Raw genomic sequence first — 16,789 nt, forward strand, 5'->3', positions numbered from 1 at the left:
AGGGGCGCCGCCGCCTGCCCGGCCCGTCGCGGTGAGCGCGGTCCCGTGTGTAACGCTTCCCTCCTCCCGCCCCGCAGCAGCGGCGGGATCTGCGATGCAGAGCGCCGCGGCGGGACCTGTCGCCTCCTGAGACGGGAGAATGCAGCAGGCGGGCGGGGAGATGGGGACCGGCGACAAGGTAATCCGTTCCGCGGTGCCGCCACCGCTGGGAAACCGAAGCGGCAGCCCTCTCTCCCTTCTTGGGGTGCCCGTTGTCAGCCGCCCGCAGCACTCCTGAGCGCCAAACGACTTCAGTGCGAACGAACGCGGGTAGAGGGCGAGCGGCGGGTGGCGGTAACCGGGCGCGTTCTCCTTCATTTCAGGCTCTGTCCTTAATGAAATGACCTAAACCTTCACCTGGAGACCTTTAACACCGATTTTGTAATGAGCAGTACTACTCCTTGACTCCACTTTTGGGTTGTTTTTTGTCTTAATAGGACGTGTTTCAGTCGTTCTTTATAGCTTTCTCTATGGACTGACATTCATTCCATCTGTATTTTCCCTGGAGAGAAAGAAAAGAATCCCAGCCTGGTTTGGGTGGGGAGGGACCTTAAGATCATCCAGTTCCAACCCCCTGCCATGGGCAGGGATACCTTCCACTAGACCAGGTTGCTCCAAGCCCCGTCCAACCTGGCCTTGAACACTGCCAGGGATGGGGCAGCCACAGCTTCTCTGGGCAACCTGTGCCAGCGCCTCAGCACCCTCACAGGTTAAAACAACTGCCCAATGTCTAACCTAAATCTCCCTCTGTCAGTTTAAAAGGAAAGTTATCTCAAGTATACCATGGGCCCCGTGCCTTCAGCTAAAGGCACGGTCAAAGAAATGGTTTCAAGGAAGGGTGCGTTGGTCCAGAGCAAGACTGTGACCTTCGACTTCGAGCTACCCTAAACATGCAATTGATCTCTATCCACTTTGACTGTTCTCAAAAAATGGATTATAGCACTTCTGGTTTTTAACATCACAGATTTTTCTTTTCCTTGGTGCGTAGGAAAACCATTCTTCTGAGCCACACAGCAGTGTACTGAAAACCCCTCTGAAACAAGCAGCTACCTCACATTCGGTGTTGACAGAGATACAGCCTCAGTGTCAGCCTCTCACCACACCCCCAAAACCCAAAGAAATGCTTCCAGCAGATCCATGGACGCCTACTTCAAACCTGAAAATGCTCATTAGTGCAGCTAGTCCTGAGATTAGGAACAGAGAACAGAGGAGGGAATTGTCAAACAACGCAAGTGTGGTCCTACAGGCAAAACACTGTTTGCAGGTATGTTGTAAAGATGTCTTTGTTTACTTTTTTAAGTTAGCTGCTAAGGCTGTTTATTCAGTATAAAAAGTCATACATTAACATATTACAACTTCAAGTTCAGATTTTGGAGTGTTTACCAAATATAAGTAAGGATATTGACGAGTTACACACCACAGGTAACACTTTGCTGGTTTTATTTCACAGCTGAAGACAAAAGGAGAACCCTGGGCCTTTGACAGTGCTCCCAATGAAGCTCTTTAATATCCACGTTTACATATTGTCAAAAAACTTCAAATCCTCTATTTCTTATCCCCATGTAGGAGCACTTATCAGGAGATGAATATGAAAAAACTCAACCAAGCCGCAAAGAGAAGAGTCTGGGATTACTGTGTCACAAATTCCTAGCTCGGTATCCTGATTACCCCAGCACTGCAGAGAATAATTACATCTGCCTTGACGAAGTAGCTGAAGAGCTCAGTAAGTTGGTGTATATGCTATTACGTATTTCTTGGTACAAATGTGCCAGTAAACCTATAATTCATGTTCGCACATTTTGTTCCCTAAAACTTTGAATCCTCCTGTGCACTCTCTCAAAAGTTATTTAAACCCAGCTTGAAACTCTCCATTCTTACAGCAATTCTTGTAAAAAGCTTATGTTTCTCCAGTGGACTGATTTGAGAAACCCTGAATTTTCTTTAATATTAAACATCAAAGTTATTGCCAATGCCACAAATAACCAGTTGCAGCTTTTTGGATGTAGAGATGACGGCTAGGATTAGTGGTTGGATTTTTGTAGCAGGAACTAGTGTTTCCCAAGCTGAACCCTCAACTTCCTGTCCAGTCATGACATCAAAGCAAGAACCTACTTTCTGATCTCTATCATAATTTAATTTTCTCATTTTATATCACTATATTTGTATTGCACCAACGATCTACTTAGAGTCATAAATTGCTAACATTAAGCTGAAGCTTTTTTTAATCAGAGCTATGAAATTATTCTACAGTCTGTAAATGTATTCTACAGACTGTAACACTGACAAAAGTTACAAATCATACTGCTGTCAAATTTTGGTGATGTTTCATCTTCAGAATATGTTGGGCAACGCAGAAGAGGGATGAAATGCAAATCAAACAGAATTTCTATTTGTGCTTTGTACAGAATAACATCTCTTTAGAAAACAGTCAAAACCAAGAACGTAACAGACAAATAGAAAAGGACAGTGTGTTAGAAGACATACAAAACCAAGCTACAAACCAGTTGTCTACCATGAGTTTCCAAGGTTATTTAATGAGACTATCTAAAATCCATGCAATAAATAATTCAAAATGCTTTGTGGTTGTTTTTAAAGCTGTACTGAGACCCATCTTAATGGCTCTTCTGGCAACAGTTTTATTTCTTAAGGAATGCTGTAAACCAAATATAACTGTGGAAAAGCAAGTCCTTCCATATCTAAAGCAAGAATTGTTTTCCTTGCTGGCAAGTTCTATGGGGGCTCTTTTCAGAAGCCTTTGTAACAATGAATTGGTAAAAATGGCTTAGAAGTATATTAAGAGGAGGGGGAAGTATAGGAAACTGTTCCTTTCTCTGTGCAAATCATGTTTCAGGTAAATGATGAAAAATTTCCTGTAGCAGAGATGTTGATCTCTCTTTTGTTATTTTCAGATGTTGAACGTAGACGCATATATGATATTCTTAACGTGCTGGAAAGCCTCCACATGGTGAGCCGCCTTGCCAAGAACAGATATGCTTGGCATGGGAGACACAACCTCTCCAAAACCCTGCAGGCTTTGAAAAAAGTTGGAGAAGCAAACAAATACACTCAACAAATTCAGATGATCAAGAAAAGAGAATATGAGCATGAATTTGATCTCGATGGTGAAAGAAATGAAGACATGGCAAGATCTTTTGGCTCAAATGAGCATTCAGAGATGTCTTTTGTCGAGCTCCCTGGAATGGAATTTCGTGCTGGTAATAATTCTCTATAATGCCAAGAATAATATGTGCTTGTAATGATAAATATAAACTTGGGAAAAAGAACATTTATTGGCCATTTTTTTCCTGAAAGGCACCACGACTGTTTGTGGTGAGAAAAAGTGCTTTGCACTCTTTCAGTTCTCTTATTCATGCACATGTATTTTGTTTTTGCAGTGCAAGAACAAGAGGGCATCAGGTGAAACTATCAAACATACCCAACATACAATCCAATTGCAGGATTTGTTACCATCAAATGTTATAGAAGCCAAAAGTCTAAATTAATCAATCTATTATTTCTAATTTAGGTTTGATTCATGGAATAAATGTTAAAGATTGTTAAATACATTGTATAACCTGCAGTTAAGCATCTTTAAGAGTACAAGCTGTCAGGAAAAAGGAAATACGTACAGGGGGACACATCACACTCTCTTCTTTGTAGTTAGACTTGGTATCCACTTGATTATCTGATTCTTGCCATGTAGAAACATGATTCTGGAGTCCACATTGACCCTGCCTACTTACTGCGTTGTTCGTTCCGATAATACCTGTTACTGACAAATTCCTTCAGTGTTTCAAATATGTAGCTGCCATGTCACTTAATGCTTTCATCCTTTCTTTTGGCTACTGCAGCATCAGTAAATAGCAGGAAAGACAAGTCTCTACGAGTGATGAGCCAGAAATTTGTGATGCTCTTTCTTGTATCGACTCCCCAAATAGTAAGCCTTGAAGTTGCTGCTAAAATCTTGATCGGAGAAGACCAGTTAGAAGACTTAGATAAAAGCAAGTTTAAAAGTAAGTACAATATCAAGTGAAAGCTAAATGAACTATTCCAGTACTAGTTCATATTGTGTAAAATACCATCATCTTTTTGCTGCCATAAATATATTTGAGCCTCCAAAAACTCGCGAAACACCTCTAACAGGGACTAAACAGTTTTTAACAGCGACCCACTTGGGCATAGGCATTGATACATAATGACCATGTAAAAGGAAAAAGTCCATTAAATCCTGTTTTCTAACGCAATGTCACAAGGCTGCTTATCAGTAACAGTTTCTCTTTTTCCTCAAGCCGTATCTTAGAGATTTCAGCATCCTTTCACCAAAGCTGCCCCAGAATCATGCAAGTCTCTGTTTTGGTCATATAACTTACTTGTTGGAAAGCTAAAGAAATTCTGTACAAGTCCTGTTAATCGCTTACACGTGAGAGGAAGTGAAACCCAGTCTGTAACTGCCAATTATTTCTTCATTCTTTTACCCTGCTCTCAGTTCCCTGCACGCTTCTTCTTCTTCCTCTCCCTTCAAATGAAAAGGTACTTCTAGGTGTAGGCTTGTACATCCATCATAATAAAAAATGCGCCTGCTCTTTCTTGAGGGATCAAGAATCAATTGTGGGTTTCACTGAAAATCATATCCTCCCTTGATTCTCAGACAGACTCCTTCACATTTTTTTGTGTGTAGAATTGTATCTATTCAAAGTTGAAACTGATCCTCGCTGGTTTCAGTTCGCGTTTTCCTTTCCACTGCATCACGGCAACATAGAGAGGGTGGGTGGGTGGTCAGTAAGGGAGCGGGATGGTGTTTGTTTTCATTCTTTCTTCCTCCCTAACATCTGTCTCACAGTAAAAGCCTTTGCAGGGCATTCCATCCATGCATCTATTTCAGGTATCATGTTTTACCGTGTTCTTGGTTAAGCAGCACAGTCCCAAATCCTCAGCAACAGAAGCTTTGGCCTAAGCACATTCCCTTTGCAGTCCAGAAGTCACTTGTAATTTGACTGCTGCCTAAAACTCTTCCCTAATAGCTCAACCTAGAAGCAGTTAAGAACACACAGGATGATTATCCTGCTGGATTTTCGTGTGTCTCTTCCTCCTCATACCCACATTTGCCATTGCGTAACTGCCTTTTAAACTACTTATTTTTACTACAGCATTTGTACAGGTTTGGTCATTGCACAGAACCCAACATTTTCCAAATGGGGTTTTTTTTTTTCTACATTTAGAATAACAGACTTAGCAGTATTTTCTTTTCTAGATCTGTATCTATGTCATTCTATTTTACATATAAACTTTATATTGTGATGTTATTTCATAGCATAAATACCTGTTCCACAAAATTGTTCTTATAAAAACATTACAAAGGTTTTTCTTTATAGCTGCTAAAAGGAGGTTACAACTCTTTAATTCTGATGTATGTTAACTTGTTCATTAGAAATTGCTGTAATTTACCTTTGTTTGTTTTATTTCAGCCAAAATTAGGAGACTTTATGACATAGCAAATGTTCTCAGTAGCCTTGCGCTTATCAAGAAAGTTCATGTTACAGAGGAGAGAGGTAGAAAACCAGCATTCAAATGGACAGGACCTGAGGTCTTGCCAAGTACTCAGGGTAGGTGTATGTGTCATTTCCTTTTGGTCTGCTAATGATTTTGATTGTTTCTTTGATTTCTCTGCTAGATTTTTTTTGGAATAAAAGACAGAGTAAACTAAGCAGAAGTCACATCACTGTCCTTGGTCCTTGACAGCACAGCACACCACTGTATTCCCACAGGGTTTGATGTATTCATACTGAGACTCTTGCATTTGCATTTTTGCTGCAGTATTAATTATGAGCTAGGCTCAAATAATTGGTTTTAATTACTGAATCTGCAAAGGATATGTATTTACTCTCTGGGTTTTTTTCTGCTTTTTAGATACAAAACTTGAAACAACTTCTACGACCTGTCCCCCTCCTATTTCAGAACCCATCCCTTCCAAGGAGCAGTGTTCCAAAAACCTTTTTCCTTCAAGAGGAAAGCAAAACTTCACTCGGCATCCATCTCTCATAAAGTTAGTTAAAAGTATAGAAAACGACAGAAGAAAGATCCAGTCTGCTCCAACCAGTCCAGTTAAAATAAGTGCAAGTACGTATCTTTTTCTAAGCTTGTTTTTTCACTCAGATGTAGTCTCGCATTAAATATTCAGGCTTACTATCTTCTCATAGGAGTAGTAAGTGGGTATGCCACTTACAACAAACATGTCTTTAAGAACTGTCAAAAATAGACAAGATGGGGAAAATATAAACTGCATATATATATGAGACTTTAAAAGATTGTTAGTGAAAACAAAGCTAAACTGACCTGTGTTCAGTGCGTAAGTAGAAGCTTTTTCCAGTTCGGTGGACCAAATCCAGTCACAGCTTGCAGAGTTGCAGCAAGGTAAATATCTTCATTGAAATCTGGACCAAATTAAGCACAATGTAGAGAACTCCAGCCGCCTCTTTCGCACCAAATACATCAGGAGTGGCATAGTACTGGTTTGGGTTTAATATTAAATCCCTTTCTATGTATCACTATCTGAACTTTGTGTGATGACTTACTGGCCACAAACCTTGTGTTTGTGTAGTATAGCTGATTATCTGGATACTGTATCTTTCCCTAGCAACTGCTCTAACCCTGGTTTGTTGTGAAAACTGTGCTTTAGACCTTACTATCTAAGCAGTTCTGCATTCCATAAAATTACCAGAAGACTACCTATCATCAGTCATAGAATCACAGAGTGGTTTGGGTTGGAAAGGACCTTAAAGCTCATCCAGTTCCAACCCCCTGCCACAGGCAGGGACACCTTCCACTAGACCAGGTTGCTCCAAGCCCCTGTGTCCAACCTGGCCTTGAACACTGCCAGGGATGGGGCAGCCACAGCTTCTCTGGGCAACCTGTGCCAGCGCCTCAGCACCCTCACAGGGAAGAACTTCTGCCTCATATCTAACCTAAATCTTCCTTGTTCCAGTTTAAACCCATCAGCCTTTGTCCTATCGCTACAGTCCCTGATGAAGAGTCCCTCTCCAGCATCCCTGTAAGTCCCCTTCAGATACTGGAAGGCTGCTTTGAGGTCTCCACGCAGCTTCTCTTCTCCAGGCTGAACAGCCCCAGCTTTCTCAGCCTGTCTTCATATGGGAGGTGCTTCAGCCTCTGATTGTCCTCGTGGCCTCCTCTGGACTTGCTCCAACAGCTTCATGTCCTTAAGCTGGGGATGCCAGAACTGTACACAGTGCTCCAAGTGGGGTCTTACGAGAATGTTCATGTTCTCGTTGGGTATCCTCTCCAGAGGGAAAAAAAATGAAGCTGAGGCTTTAAAATTTGTTTGATGTAATCTACCAGCCAGTTGATCAAATCAAGTCCAGGCTGCAGTTTGAGAACTACATTGGGTCTTAGTGTCTTCTCACTAAATGTGTCTCATAATAATGCAGTCTCCTCAAGATAAAAATTAACTTCTACATTTTTTTGTTTTCCCCCCCTACCAGGTACCCAACAAGACTTAGCAGCTTTCCCAAGTGAAATGGCTCAGCTTCCAGCAATGACTAAACACCAGCTGGAAGAGCAATCAAAGTAAGTTTGCACAAGTGTTAAGGTGAGAAGCTTTTCTGTGTCACTGACTGTTAAGTTCAAGCTCTGCCCAGTTTGAGTTGGGCTACAGTCTGCAAAAACCAGTAACCCCTGACACTGCAGGCTGTTTTTTCCCACCTAATTCTTGTTGAGTGGATTGACAAGTCCAAGTTCATATTAAGTCTTTACATTGCAGAAAACAATTTGTGAGGATGTTCATTTCTGCACAAAGGTACTAAAATATGTTTTTAAAAATACAAATGTATTTTTACATTTGTATACAAATGTATAAATAAATAAATACAAACAAAATACAAATAAAATATAAATATAAATAAATAAAATACAAACATACAAATATGTTTTTTAAAAATACAAAGGTACTAAAATATGTATTTTTCTTGTTTGGTTTTGGTTTTTTTTTTTATTAAGGAAAGCAAAAGAGGTGAAAATGAAGTTGTCAGGATCAGCTTTGGAATGTGGTCTGTCCTTGCCTGAGGTAGTCCCCAAGCCTGAACCTCCCTGCACCGCAGCAGCCGTGCAGCAGCCAGCTCTCACCCAGCCCCTCAGCACCTGTCCTCCGAGCCACAGCTCAGTCTCACCAGTAATACTACCTCATACTCCTTCTGGTGTGTCATACACAATATATCTGCATCCTTCCCAAGCCCACACTGTGACAACCTACAGCCCAAGTTTCATGTTGCAGCCTCTACCAGGTGCTAATGTAACTGGAATTAAGAGTATTAATTCGAAAGTATTAAATAAAATAACCACTGAGGAAGGGGACAATCAAGTAGCTACAGATGATGTGACCAAGACCTTGACAACTACAGAAAGACCAACTATAAAATCAGAAACTGCATCACAGCAGTGCCTTAAGAGATCACAAGCATTACAAGAGAGTCATTTAATTAAAAGGTATAGAAGGGATGAGGAAAACCTTGATACTTCTCTGGTAAGTTGAATTAATTTTAAATGCCATTTTACAGCTTAATGATGTTGCTACCTACTCATTTTCAAAGTGACTTAGGAGCCTGCCGCTGTATGTAGGTATTTTAAATATCATTATGCTTGAAGGGGTGACATTTGTTGTGCTTGCTGATGTTTGGGGGGCTGGTTTTTGTTTCTTTACACACATCTATTTACATCTTAATTATCACATAATCTTGCTGGTAGTTGCAAAGCATCAGGCAGAATACACAGTATGCAATGTAACATGTATCTTTGAAGGGCCAACTTAGGATCAGGCTCTATTTTTTTTTTCCTCCTTGTTCCTCTCTCTTCCCCCTCCAAATATTTATTTACAGGACGTGCCAAAGTGTACAGATGTTAGCCAAAATCAAACAACTCCCAAAACATTCTGTCAAGACTTACCTATTTATACAGTGATTCTGGAGTAGTTCAGGGTGCTCATATTGCTGTTATTCATTCTTGGCTTTAGGGGTGTTAGGAGGGAGAGTGGACACATAGAAGTCGCTTGACAGGGAACATCCCAAAATCTTGATACCTTCTAACTATTTCTGTCCGATGTGCACTGTTAAAGTTGGACTGTTGTAGGCATAGGCATAATAATACAGCACACAAAGAGAATAAGAGGATCAGATACACTTGATCACATGGAGAAACTGGGTCTACATTGCTTTCTACTCCTTGGTTGCTCAATGTTTCAGTGCCTGTGTAAATAACTAGGAGGCTTTAAACTGTGGTTGCCATAACAGTCATGAAATGTTATCAGAGTGTTGTGGCAACACATGGTGTCAAACACCCACTAGCTGTGAAGGAGCAAGAGGGAACCGGTTGTCTTATAGGTTGACTAGATAGGTTGATTTATTGACTTGCTTTCCTAATTTTTAAAACGTATAAATACCATTGTAGACCTGTAATTGAGAATGTAGTCTTACAAGGTCTGCCTCTGGTTTTGTATGTACTTCTTTTTAAAGGGAGATTCAACTGAAAATGAGAGACCGCCTTCCAATAGCTCACAAATGACTCATGAAATGGACAATTTCCACGAAAAGAGACAGAACAAAACTGAAACATTAGATCAAAACATGGCAAGTTGCTATGACCAATGTAGAAGAGAAGATATTCCAGAAGATGAAGACAAAATCAAAACTAAACAAGACATACCTGTAGCATTTGCTATTCCTGCTCCTGAGGTAAGTTTTGTCCAACACCACAGCACATCTTGCCATTAGCTGGGAAAACACCACTTGGAGTATCTGCAGAAGAAGCAAGACTATAACAAACTACACATACATAGATTGTCTTTGGTTGGATTATTTTCAGTGTGTTTTTAAAACCTTATTTTGTAGGAATGTAAGACTTGTGTTTCTGCATTAAGTACACAAATAAGAGGACATGAAGTGACTTTCAGGCTCCAAATACTTTGAAACAGAATCACATGAACCTCTCTTCATCAGTAAACTTTGATATTCTGCAGTTAAGACGTACTGCTGTAGAGAACTTGAATAAAGAACAGTTCTGTTGACAAAACCAGAACTTGTAAAGGTAAAAGGATTGTCTTCCAGCATAAATAGTCAGTATCAGGATTTCTCTTTTGTCACTGTGTTAATCCAGATGGATTTCCAGTTCCTCACTGAGGCTATCAGCTGGCAATGGAGCCAGCTGACATCTATGCAGTAGGGCAGTCTTACTTTAAAGAGCACGTCCTTGAGTCATCTGTGTCTAATTTCAGACAGAAGGTAGTACAGGCACGGAATACAGGATCCTGGGGATATAGAGGATAAAGAATAAGAAGGCAGTGAGGGGATACAACTCCGGAGAAAAAGCATTTTTTTCCTATTATGTGTTTAGGGTAAAGGTGTATTCTCCTTTTCTTTTTCAGACTTTTTTTCCATCTGGTTATCTTATTCCTCTTACTCAGTGTGCCCATGGCAACAAGGCAGGCTTTCTGAATAAAGAGAAAACTGGGACATGTTCATTGCAGCACACTACCTACAGCTCCCCCATTGCTGGTGAGTACTAAATCAAACAGACCTACAGTTGTCTGGCTTAAGGGATTGTGTGCCAGATTCATCCACTGAGGTGATGGAATCACAATGCAATGGCTCAAGTCTTCATTTTTAATCCCCTTCAACACTCGATTTTTCTGTTTCAGGTGTCATTCCAGTAACAGCATCTGAGCTGAAAGCAGTTAACATTCCTGCTTTTCACATAACGCCCTTGAATATAATGCTCTCACCAACTTCTATAGCTGCTGCACCTGTGCTGAGCAATTCCTGTCTCAATTCAAGCAATACCAGCTCTGCCCCAAATCCAAGTTCTTCAGTTCTGAACTTCACACTGCAACAAGTAGGACTAATACCTGCTGGTGTGCAAGTTCCTGCAAATCCTGTCCTTCAGCACATGGTAGTCCCTTCCCAACCAGAAAACATTAGCCATAGCTCAGAGAACTTCCAAGAAGGGAAAGTAAGTAAAACTACATTGCACCTTCCTCACGGGTGGGTTGAGTGGGAAGTTTACTGTGGTAATTCCTCTACAGCAGGTAACATTTTTAACTAAACACCTTTTTGATCTTTTTAAATCAGCACTACCCAGAAAGAGCTGGCAGCAAAAGCCAGCCTAAGTGCAGTGCAGTGGAGAGGTTAGAAAAGAATAACAAGTATCCTGTTTGTTGTGGAAGGGGAGCCAGCTGGAAGATTACAAGATGTGAAGAGACAACTGGTTTAGAGGGAGGATTCTGCATAGATCTGACACATTAACAAATTGTCCATTTTTTACTTTATCTTTCCTTCTTCTTACTCTCCTACTCTCAAACTCTTGCACTTAATGTTAGCTTTTTTTAATAGGACAGGAGTGTAAAAGAATATTTTTCCCCCAGGAAATTTCTCTTATATTTTATGTAATACTGTATTGCTTAAGATCTGGATTAAAAAAGGAGTTAGGATTAGAGAAACCATATTTTTATTTGATTATTTGGGACATAGATATACACATATCAAGGAATTCAAGTATATTCTCAGTAGAATTTTGGGGAAATATATTTTTGTAATATCCTGCGGAGGCCTAAAACTAGAATTAACTTTTTTTTCTTCCCCTTTAAATGAAAGTAACTCTCTCTGTTTCTCCTTAGCCTTCTGTTCCAAGGGAACCTCAAGAGCCCCAGGCAATTACAGAAAACTTCTTCCGGACCCCAGGAGGTCCAAACTCAGTATCTTCCCTCTCTGCAAATTCAGATGGTACTGACAGAATCTCTCAAGGAACTCTGTATATTCCTCAACGAAAACTTGAAGTGTCAGAAGATTAATGTTGGGATATTGTTTGCTGAGTGTGGTAGCAGGCATCATGACTGCTGCCAGCCTGTACACATCTTGGGCTATATGATGGACAGTGTGTGGTTTGGACACGTACTGCAAGACCTCAATACTGGAATAGCCTTAATTAATGCTTTAGAATTAAAACTGGCTCTTAATGAGAAAGTTATTGTCTATTTTTTTTTTCCAAAGGCTTACCTGACTTTGTTGCTATAATACTTGAGGTATCTAGTGGGGGGTTTTTGTGTGTTGCTTTTCTGCTATGCAAAGTAAGCTGAAATTGTCTTTGTACAGGAAGGTACAGCCAGTACATATTTTGCACAAAGGAAAGTACTGTGAGCATGTACATATTTTATGTCTTAACAGAAAGGCCACAGTTTAAATGTCTTGCTTCTGTGTTCAGTAACGCTTGTTTGTAAAGTTAGTTAAAAAAAAAAAAAAAGAAAAAACAAAAAATGAATTTTTAATCAAGTTTTATATAAGTTAAGAATTATTTATACTGTATTTTTAAATCAATTGGTTCAGATTAAACTTACATCAAACTCAAATGATGACTTTTTAAATTTGATCAAATTAGATTACCTAAATAATACATTGTGTATTCACTAGCACCTCTTTGTTCTTCTTTCATCAGACAGGGGTATCTCTGTGTGCTGAAGAAAGGGAAAATGATATTTCATCCAAAAGGCATCCAAGTAATTCCATCATCTAACTTCTGAACTGTTATCACTAGAGACTGCATCTCCTACTAACTATATTTCCCTCTAACTGTTCTTATGAAGTTTAGAATTTAGAGTATCTTTATCACCCTGTGAGGGTGCTGAGGCCCTGGCACAGGTTGCCCGGAGAAGCTGTGGCTGCCCCATCCCTCGCAGTGTTCAAGGCCAGGTTGGACGGGGCTTGGAGCAACCTGGTCTAGTGGAAGGTGTCCCTGCCTGTGGCAGGGGGTTGGAACTAGGTGAGCCTTAAGGTCCGTTCCATTAAGGTCCCAAACCATCCTGTGATTCTGGAATGGAGAAGTTACATGGTTTGGGTCTCAAGCTAAACAGACAGTAAGATTTGAAGATGAACACTCATTACCTTACCTCTCCAATTAAACTCAGAGTTTGAGCCAGGTGCATGCTACACTGCACACACTCTACAAGTTCTCTTCACTGTGGAGAGGCTTCAAGCCCAAGAGACAGCTTTCATAACACTTTACTTGGGGCTTTATAACCATCTAAAAAGATTTGTGGCAGAACTCAGAGGTGCCGTTACTGAAGCACTAGCTATTCACTGCTGCACACAATAAGGTCTGGCTTCTCGAAGGAGGGAGCCCCGTGTCCCTTGGACATACACACACCACGCAAAGGCTGTGCTTTGGGTTTCTGCTTTCTAGCCAAGATCAGTGTCAGCCTCCGACTGGGTTTGTTGGGGTTTTTTTTCCCCTCTTGCAATTTCATATCAAACAGGTTAAGGTAAAACAACAGAGTTGAAATGAGTACAGCAGTCTATGCTGAAGGAAGAAAGATGAAGCCTCCTCACACAGCTCACACACAGAGGACCAAGAGTAACTAACAAATTAAAGGAAAATCCAGGTTATCTGCCTTCCCAGGTGAGATGTGCCTGGCTGTCCAAATTAGGGCAGTAGAAATGCCAACAATGCCCAAGAATCAGGCTCGGACTGAGTAAAAAACATAGTTAAAACAGTTAACAACAGAAAAACTAACTGGCTTGCTCTTTAATAATGCAAAATGATAACACAAAATACACCTGACAACAAGATCACAATTGAAATACTCATAAAGGAGGGGGAGAGAAGAATAAAAACTGGCAAATGGAGGAATTCTCACTGCAGGGGTGAGTAGATTCTTTTTTCCGTTCTCCAAAATGGGAACTGATTGATCTTCTTTACGCCCACTGTCAATCTCATGCTAGAAGTATAGAGGCAGAGTTGATAGGAACTTTCATTACTCAAAGAAAACAAACAACAAACCTTTCATTTTTTTACACCACAGTTGACAGAATAAGAAACCACAGCAATTAGGCTTGGAGAAATACTCTTCTTAAACTGCTCTATGCTGAACATACTTCCTGACTCACTGCCTGGCATCCATCAGCTCCTGGCAAAATACAGTCCCTTGATTTTCACACGGGCTTTATAACACTTCTTGTTCATTTTCCAGGCTGAAAAGCTACTGCTGCTTTGCTCAAAGTATCCCATTCCCCAGAAGACCTGCATTTCACTCTGACTAGCTGAGCCTGCTGCTTTTCCACCTGCCTCACCTACCCTTGAATGTGTCTCGAGCACCCAATGTGCTCCGTTACCAAGCTCCAGGAAAGTCCCTGTGATCCTCAGGCTCGCTTTGCTTTTGGTACGCTGCATTCCAATTCCCTGAGCAGTGGTTTTTAATCCCTAGCTTTAGTTTATAGAAAACATTACATTCTCATCCCATGAGCAACATAAAAAATCATGCATGTGTATGCTCCAGATGCGTGTTTCAAGTCTGTTCTTCCAATCTCGGGCCCTGACAACCACAATGGACCAAAATTCTTCCCTGTGAGGGTGCTGAGGCGCTGGCACAGGTTGCCCAGAGAAGCTGTGGCTGCCCCATCCCTGGCAGTGTTCAAGGCCAGGTTGGACGGGGCTTGGAGCAACCTGGTCTAGTGGAAGGTGCCCTGCCCATGGCAGGGGGTTGGAACTGGATGAGCTGTAAGGTCCCTTCCAACCCAAACTAGTTTGGGATTCTATGATAAATCACCAAGGGTGCAAACACTAAGTGGTTACAAGCTTAGTGCTTTCCATCCTTCAACAGTGAGCTCAGTCCCACCTCAACTCCTCCTCACTGCCGTCTTACAAGAAACGCTCATACCACGTACGTTGCACTGTCACCTCTGCATTTAGCCTTATTTGACCCAGGCGGAAGAGTTCCACTGACTATCCAGGGAGGACCAAGAAGAGATGGAACCCAGCTCTCTTGCTGCAGGAAAAAATAGTCCTTCAACTTTACATCAAGGACCTGGCTCTATGTTATAAAAATCTTTCCTGGACTCAACAGATGATGGATCTGTAGCCTCCTAAGAGTTGTAAAGTAGCCTCAGCCAAGCCTGCAAAATCCCAAAGTCTGACACGGATTTGACATCTAATTTCCTTATGCTTTTGTGAAAGCCCCAGAGTGGAGACCCTCAGCTTCAGACCTGTGGTGTTTAACCCCTGGGCTGTAGGGGGTCTGCCCTTCCACACACAGCAAAGTCCATGACACCAAACAAAGTTGCTAAATTCAGGCGTCCCTTTAGAAAATGAGAATTAGCTTCTACATCTTTAGATCACATAAATATTTAAAGCACTTTTAAAATAAAACCTTGTAGAAAGTGAACTTTATTCACTTCATTATTGTCCACGTCTCGAACGTACCTGCAGCATCATCCATTTCCAAGGGGGCTCAGTTAGGCACGGCCAATACATGCTAAACATCACATATATTACTAGCCACCTTAATGCTTCAAAACAGTAAGAATTAAACAGTAAAAAGATTAGAGTGAAAAGCATAGTTCTCTGTACCCTAAGAGACAAACCAGTCGTATCTATCAAATCAGAAGGAAATTCTTCTTGATTTAAAAGTGAGTTTTAGAGGTTCCTACAAACAGTTTTTGATTTATTTTTTGGTAATAACTATTTTGGAAACTTACTTTTGGCAACATGATCATTTCTGACTGAATCCTCATCTCAGGAACCATTACTTTTATGATTCACATTTAAGCAATGCAGCAACAACTCTACAACTTGAATCTTTATTTCTGATCTATTCGACTGCAGTTCGGAATGCCCTCTAGGTGTAATCTGAGGGGCTGCATTGTTGTCCACCTACTCACAAGTGGACATCAGGGAAATGAAATGCCAGGCTTTTGTCAGAGGTTATTTTCAGCTTGGTGATAGCAACGGCATTGCTCAGATCCCTGAAACTCTCTCTCATTGCCCTCCCCTCCCAGCTTATAGGGCTGATAGCAGTGGCCACTGCATTTAAAGAGTGCAGGAATCCCTTGTGTTCAAACCCTTCAAGGCCTAAGAAAATAAGGAGGAACATCAAACAACTCCGGTAAGTAGATATGTCGGGTTCTACGAAGACTGATATAAGGGTTTGAGTATTCTTTGTTTTCCCCTAACAGGTGGTAGAAAAAACTTATTGCTTGACAAAGAAAAATGTGTAGGTACAGTACAGAAATACGAGTGCTACAGAGCTGAGAGCAGTAGTTAAGGTTTGGAGTAGCTACTAGTGTTGCAAGACCAGGGCTGTGGGGATCCTCATTAATGATCTCAATCATCATGGCACCATTTCACAGTCTGTAACAGTTTTGCTTGGCACTTAGAAGACTCAGTGCACAGGTAAGGATTTAGAGAAGGATCTTATGGAAGGAAAAGTGAAAGTTGATGGCCCGGGATTAGGTCTGGAAAAAGGAATGGGTCATCTGTACAGCAGGATTCAGTGGACCAAACTGAACTCTGAGCATGCTACACGTAAGCATGTGTGTGGGGTCATTGTATTTTAAGTCAGAACCAAGTACTTTGTTCTAGTGCCAAGATGTCTCATTTTTTGCAAGCGCAATCTTAAATTCCTGCAAAAGCAGAGATCGAGGAGGTTTTACAAGAAACGTGGCATCATCATGCTAGAAAACAATAGATCATCTGGAAGAACAGAGATGAAAGCAAAGGACTTGGACACAGGACTCTCAGGTTTTCTATCAGCTTTGCACAACTCACGCTTCATATCAAAGCATCTAAAATCTTTGTTTCAAAAGGGCTTGTGTAACTCGGAGTGACCAGTGTCAATGAAAAATCAACATTCCCTTCCCTGTGTCAGTGTGGAAATTCCCAGCCCTTGATCTCTATGTGTTGGTTTACTGCAGGAGATCATGGT

At 41.0% G+C, this 16,789-nt stretch overlaps 1 protein-coding gene and 1 long non-coding RNA gene across 4 annotated transcripts in view; one reads left to right on the forward strand and one right to left on the reverse strand.

Annotated features, from left to right (window-relative positions):
• E2F8 (E2F transcription factor 8) lies at positions 1 to 12,059 on the forward strand. 2 transcript variants are annotated; one of them, XM_030484671.1, is made up of 13 exons: positions 1 to 178; positions 1,028 to 1,303; positions 1,606 to 1,762; positions 2,949 to 3,254; positions 3,891 to 4,052; positions 5,505 to 5,642; positions 5,947 to 6,156; positions 7,536 to 7,620; positions 8,050 to 8,572; positions 9,558 to 9,776; positions 10,466 to 10,595; positions 10,739 to 11,049; positions 11,714 to 12,059. In XM_030484671.1, exons 1-13 carry the CDS (start codon positions 140 to 142, stop codon positions 11,885 to 11,887), a joined length of 2,730 nt encoding a protein of 909 aa, XP_030340531.1. In that variant the 5' UTR covers positions 1 to 139; the 3' UTR covers positions 11,888 to 12,059. The 2 variants fall into 2 exon arrangements, with proteins under 2 accessions (XP_030340531.1, XP_030340532.1); XM_030484672.1 differs by having other exon boundaries at positions 5,995 to 6,156.
• LOC115607416 overlaps positions 4,051 to 16,789 on the reverse strand; it is a 22,390-nt gene continuing 9,651 nt past the window's right edge. The window contains exons 2-5 of one of the 2 annotated variants that reach the window (XR_003991228.1): positions 9,748 to 9,839; positions 8,992 to 9,165; positions 6,373 to 6,470; positions 4,051 to 4,779 (exon numbers count right to left, since the gene is read on the reverse strand). This is a non-coding gene — a long non-coding RNA (uncharacterized LOC115607416). The remainder of the gene's footprint in view (positions 4,780 to 6,372; positions 6,471 to 8,991; positions 9,166 to 9,747; positions 9,840 to 16,789) is intronic. The other variant, XR_003991229.1, reaches the window with a different exon arrangement.

This window comes from Strigops habroptila, chromosome 4 (assembly GCF_004027225.2).
Source record: "Strigops habroptila isolate Jane chromosome 4, bStrHab1.2.pri, whole genome shotgun sequence".
NCBI classification, from domain to species: Eukaryota; Metazoa; Chordata; class Aves; order Psittaciformes; family Psittacidae; genus Strigops; species Strigops habroptila.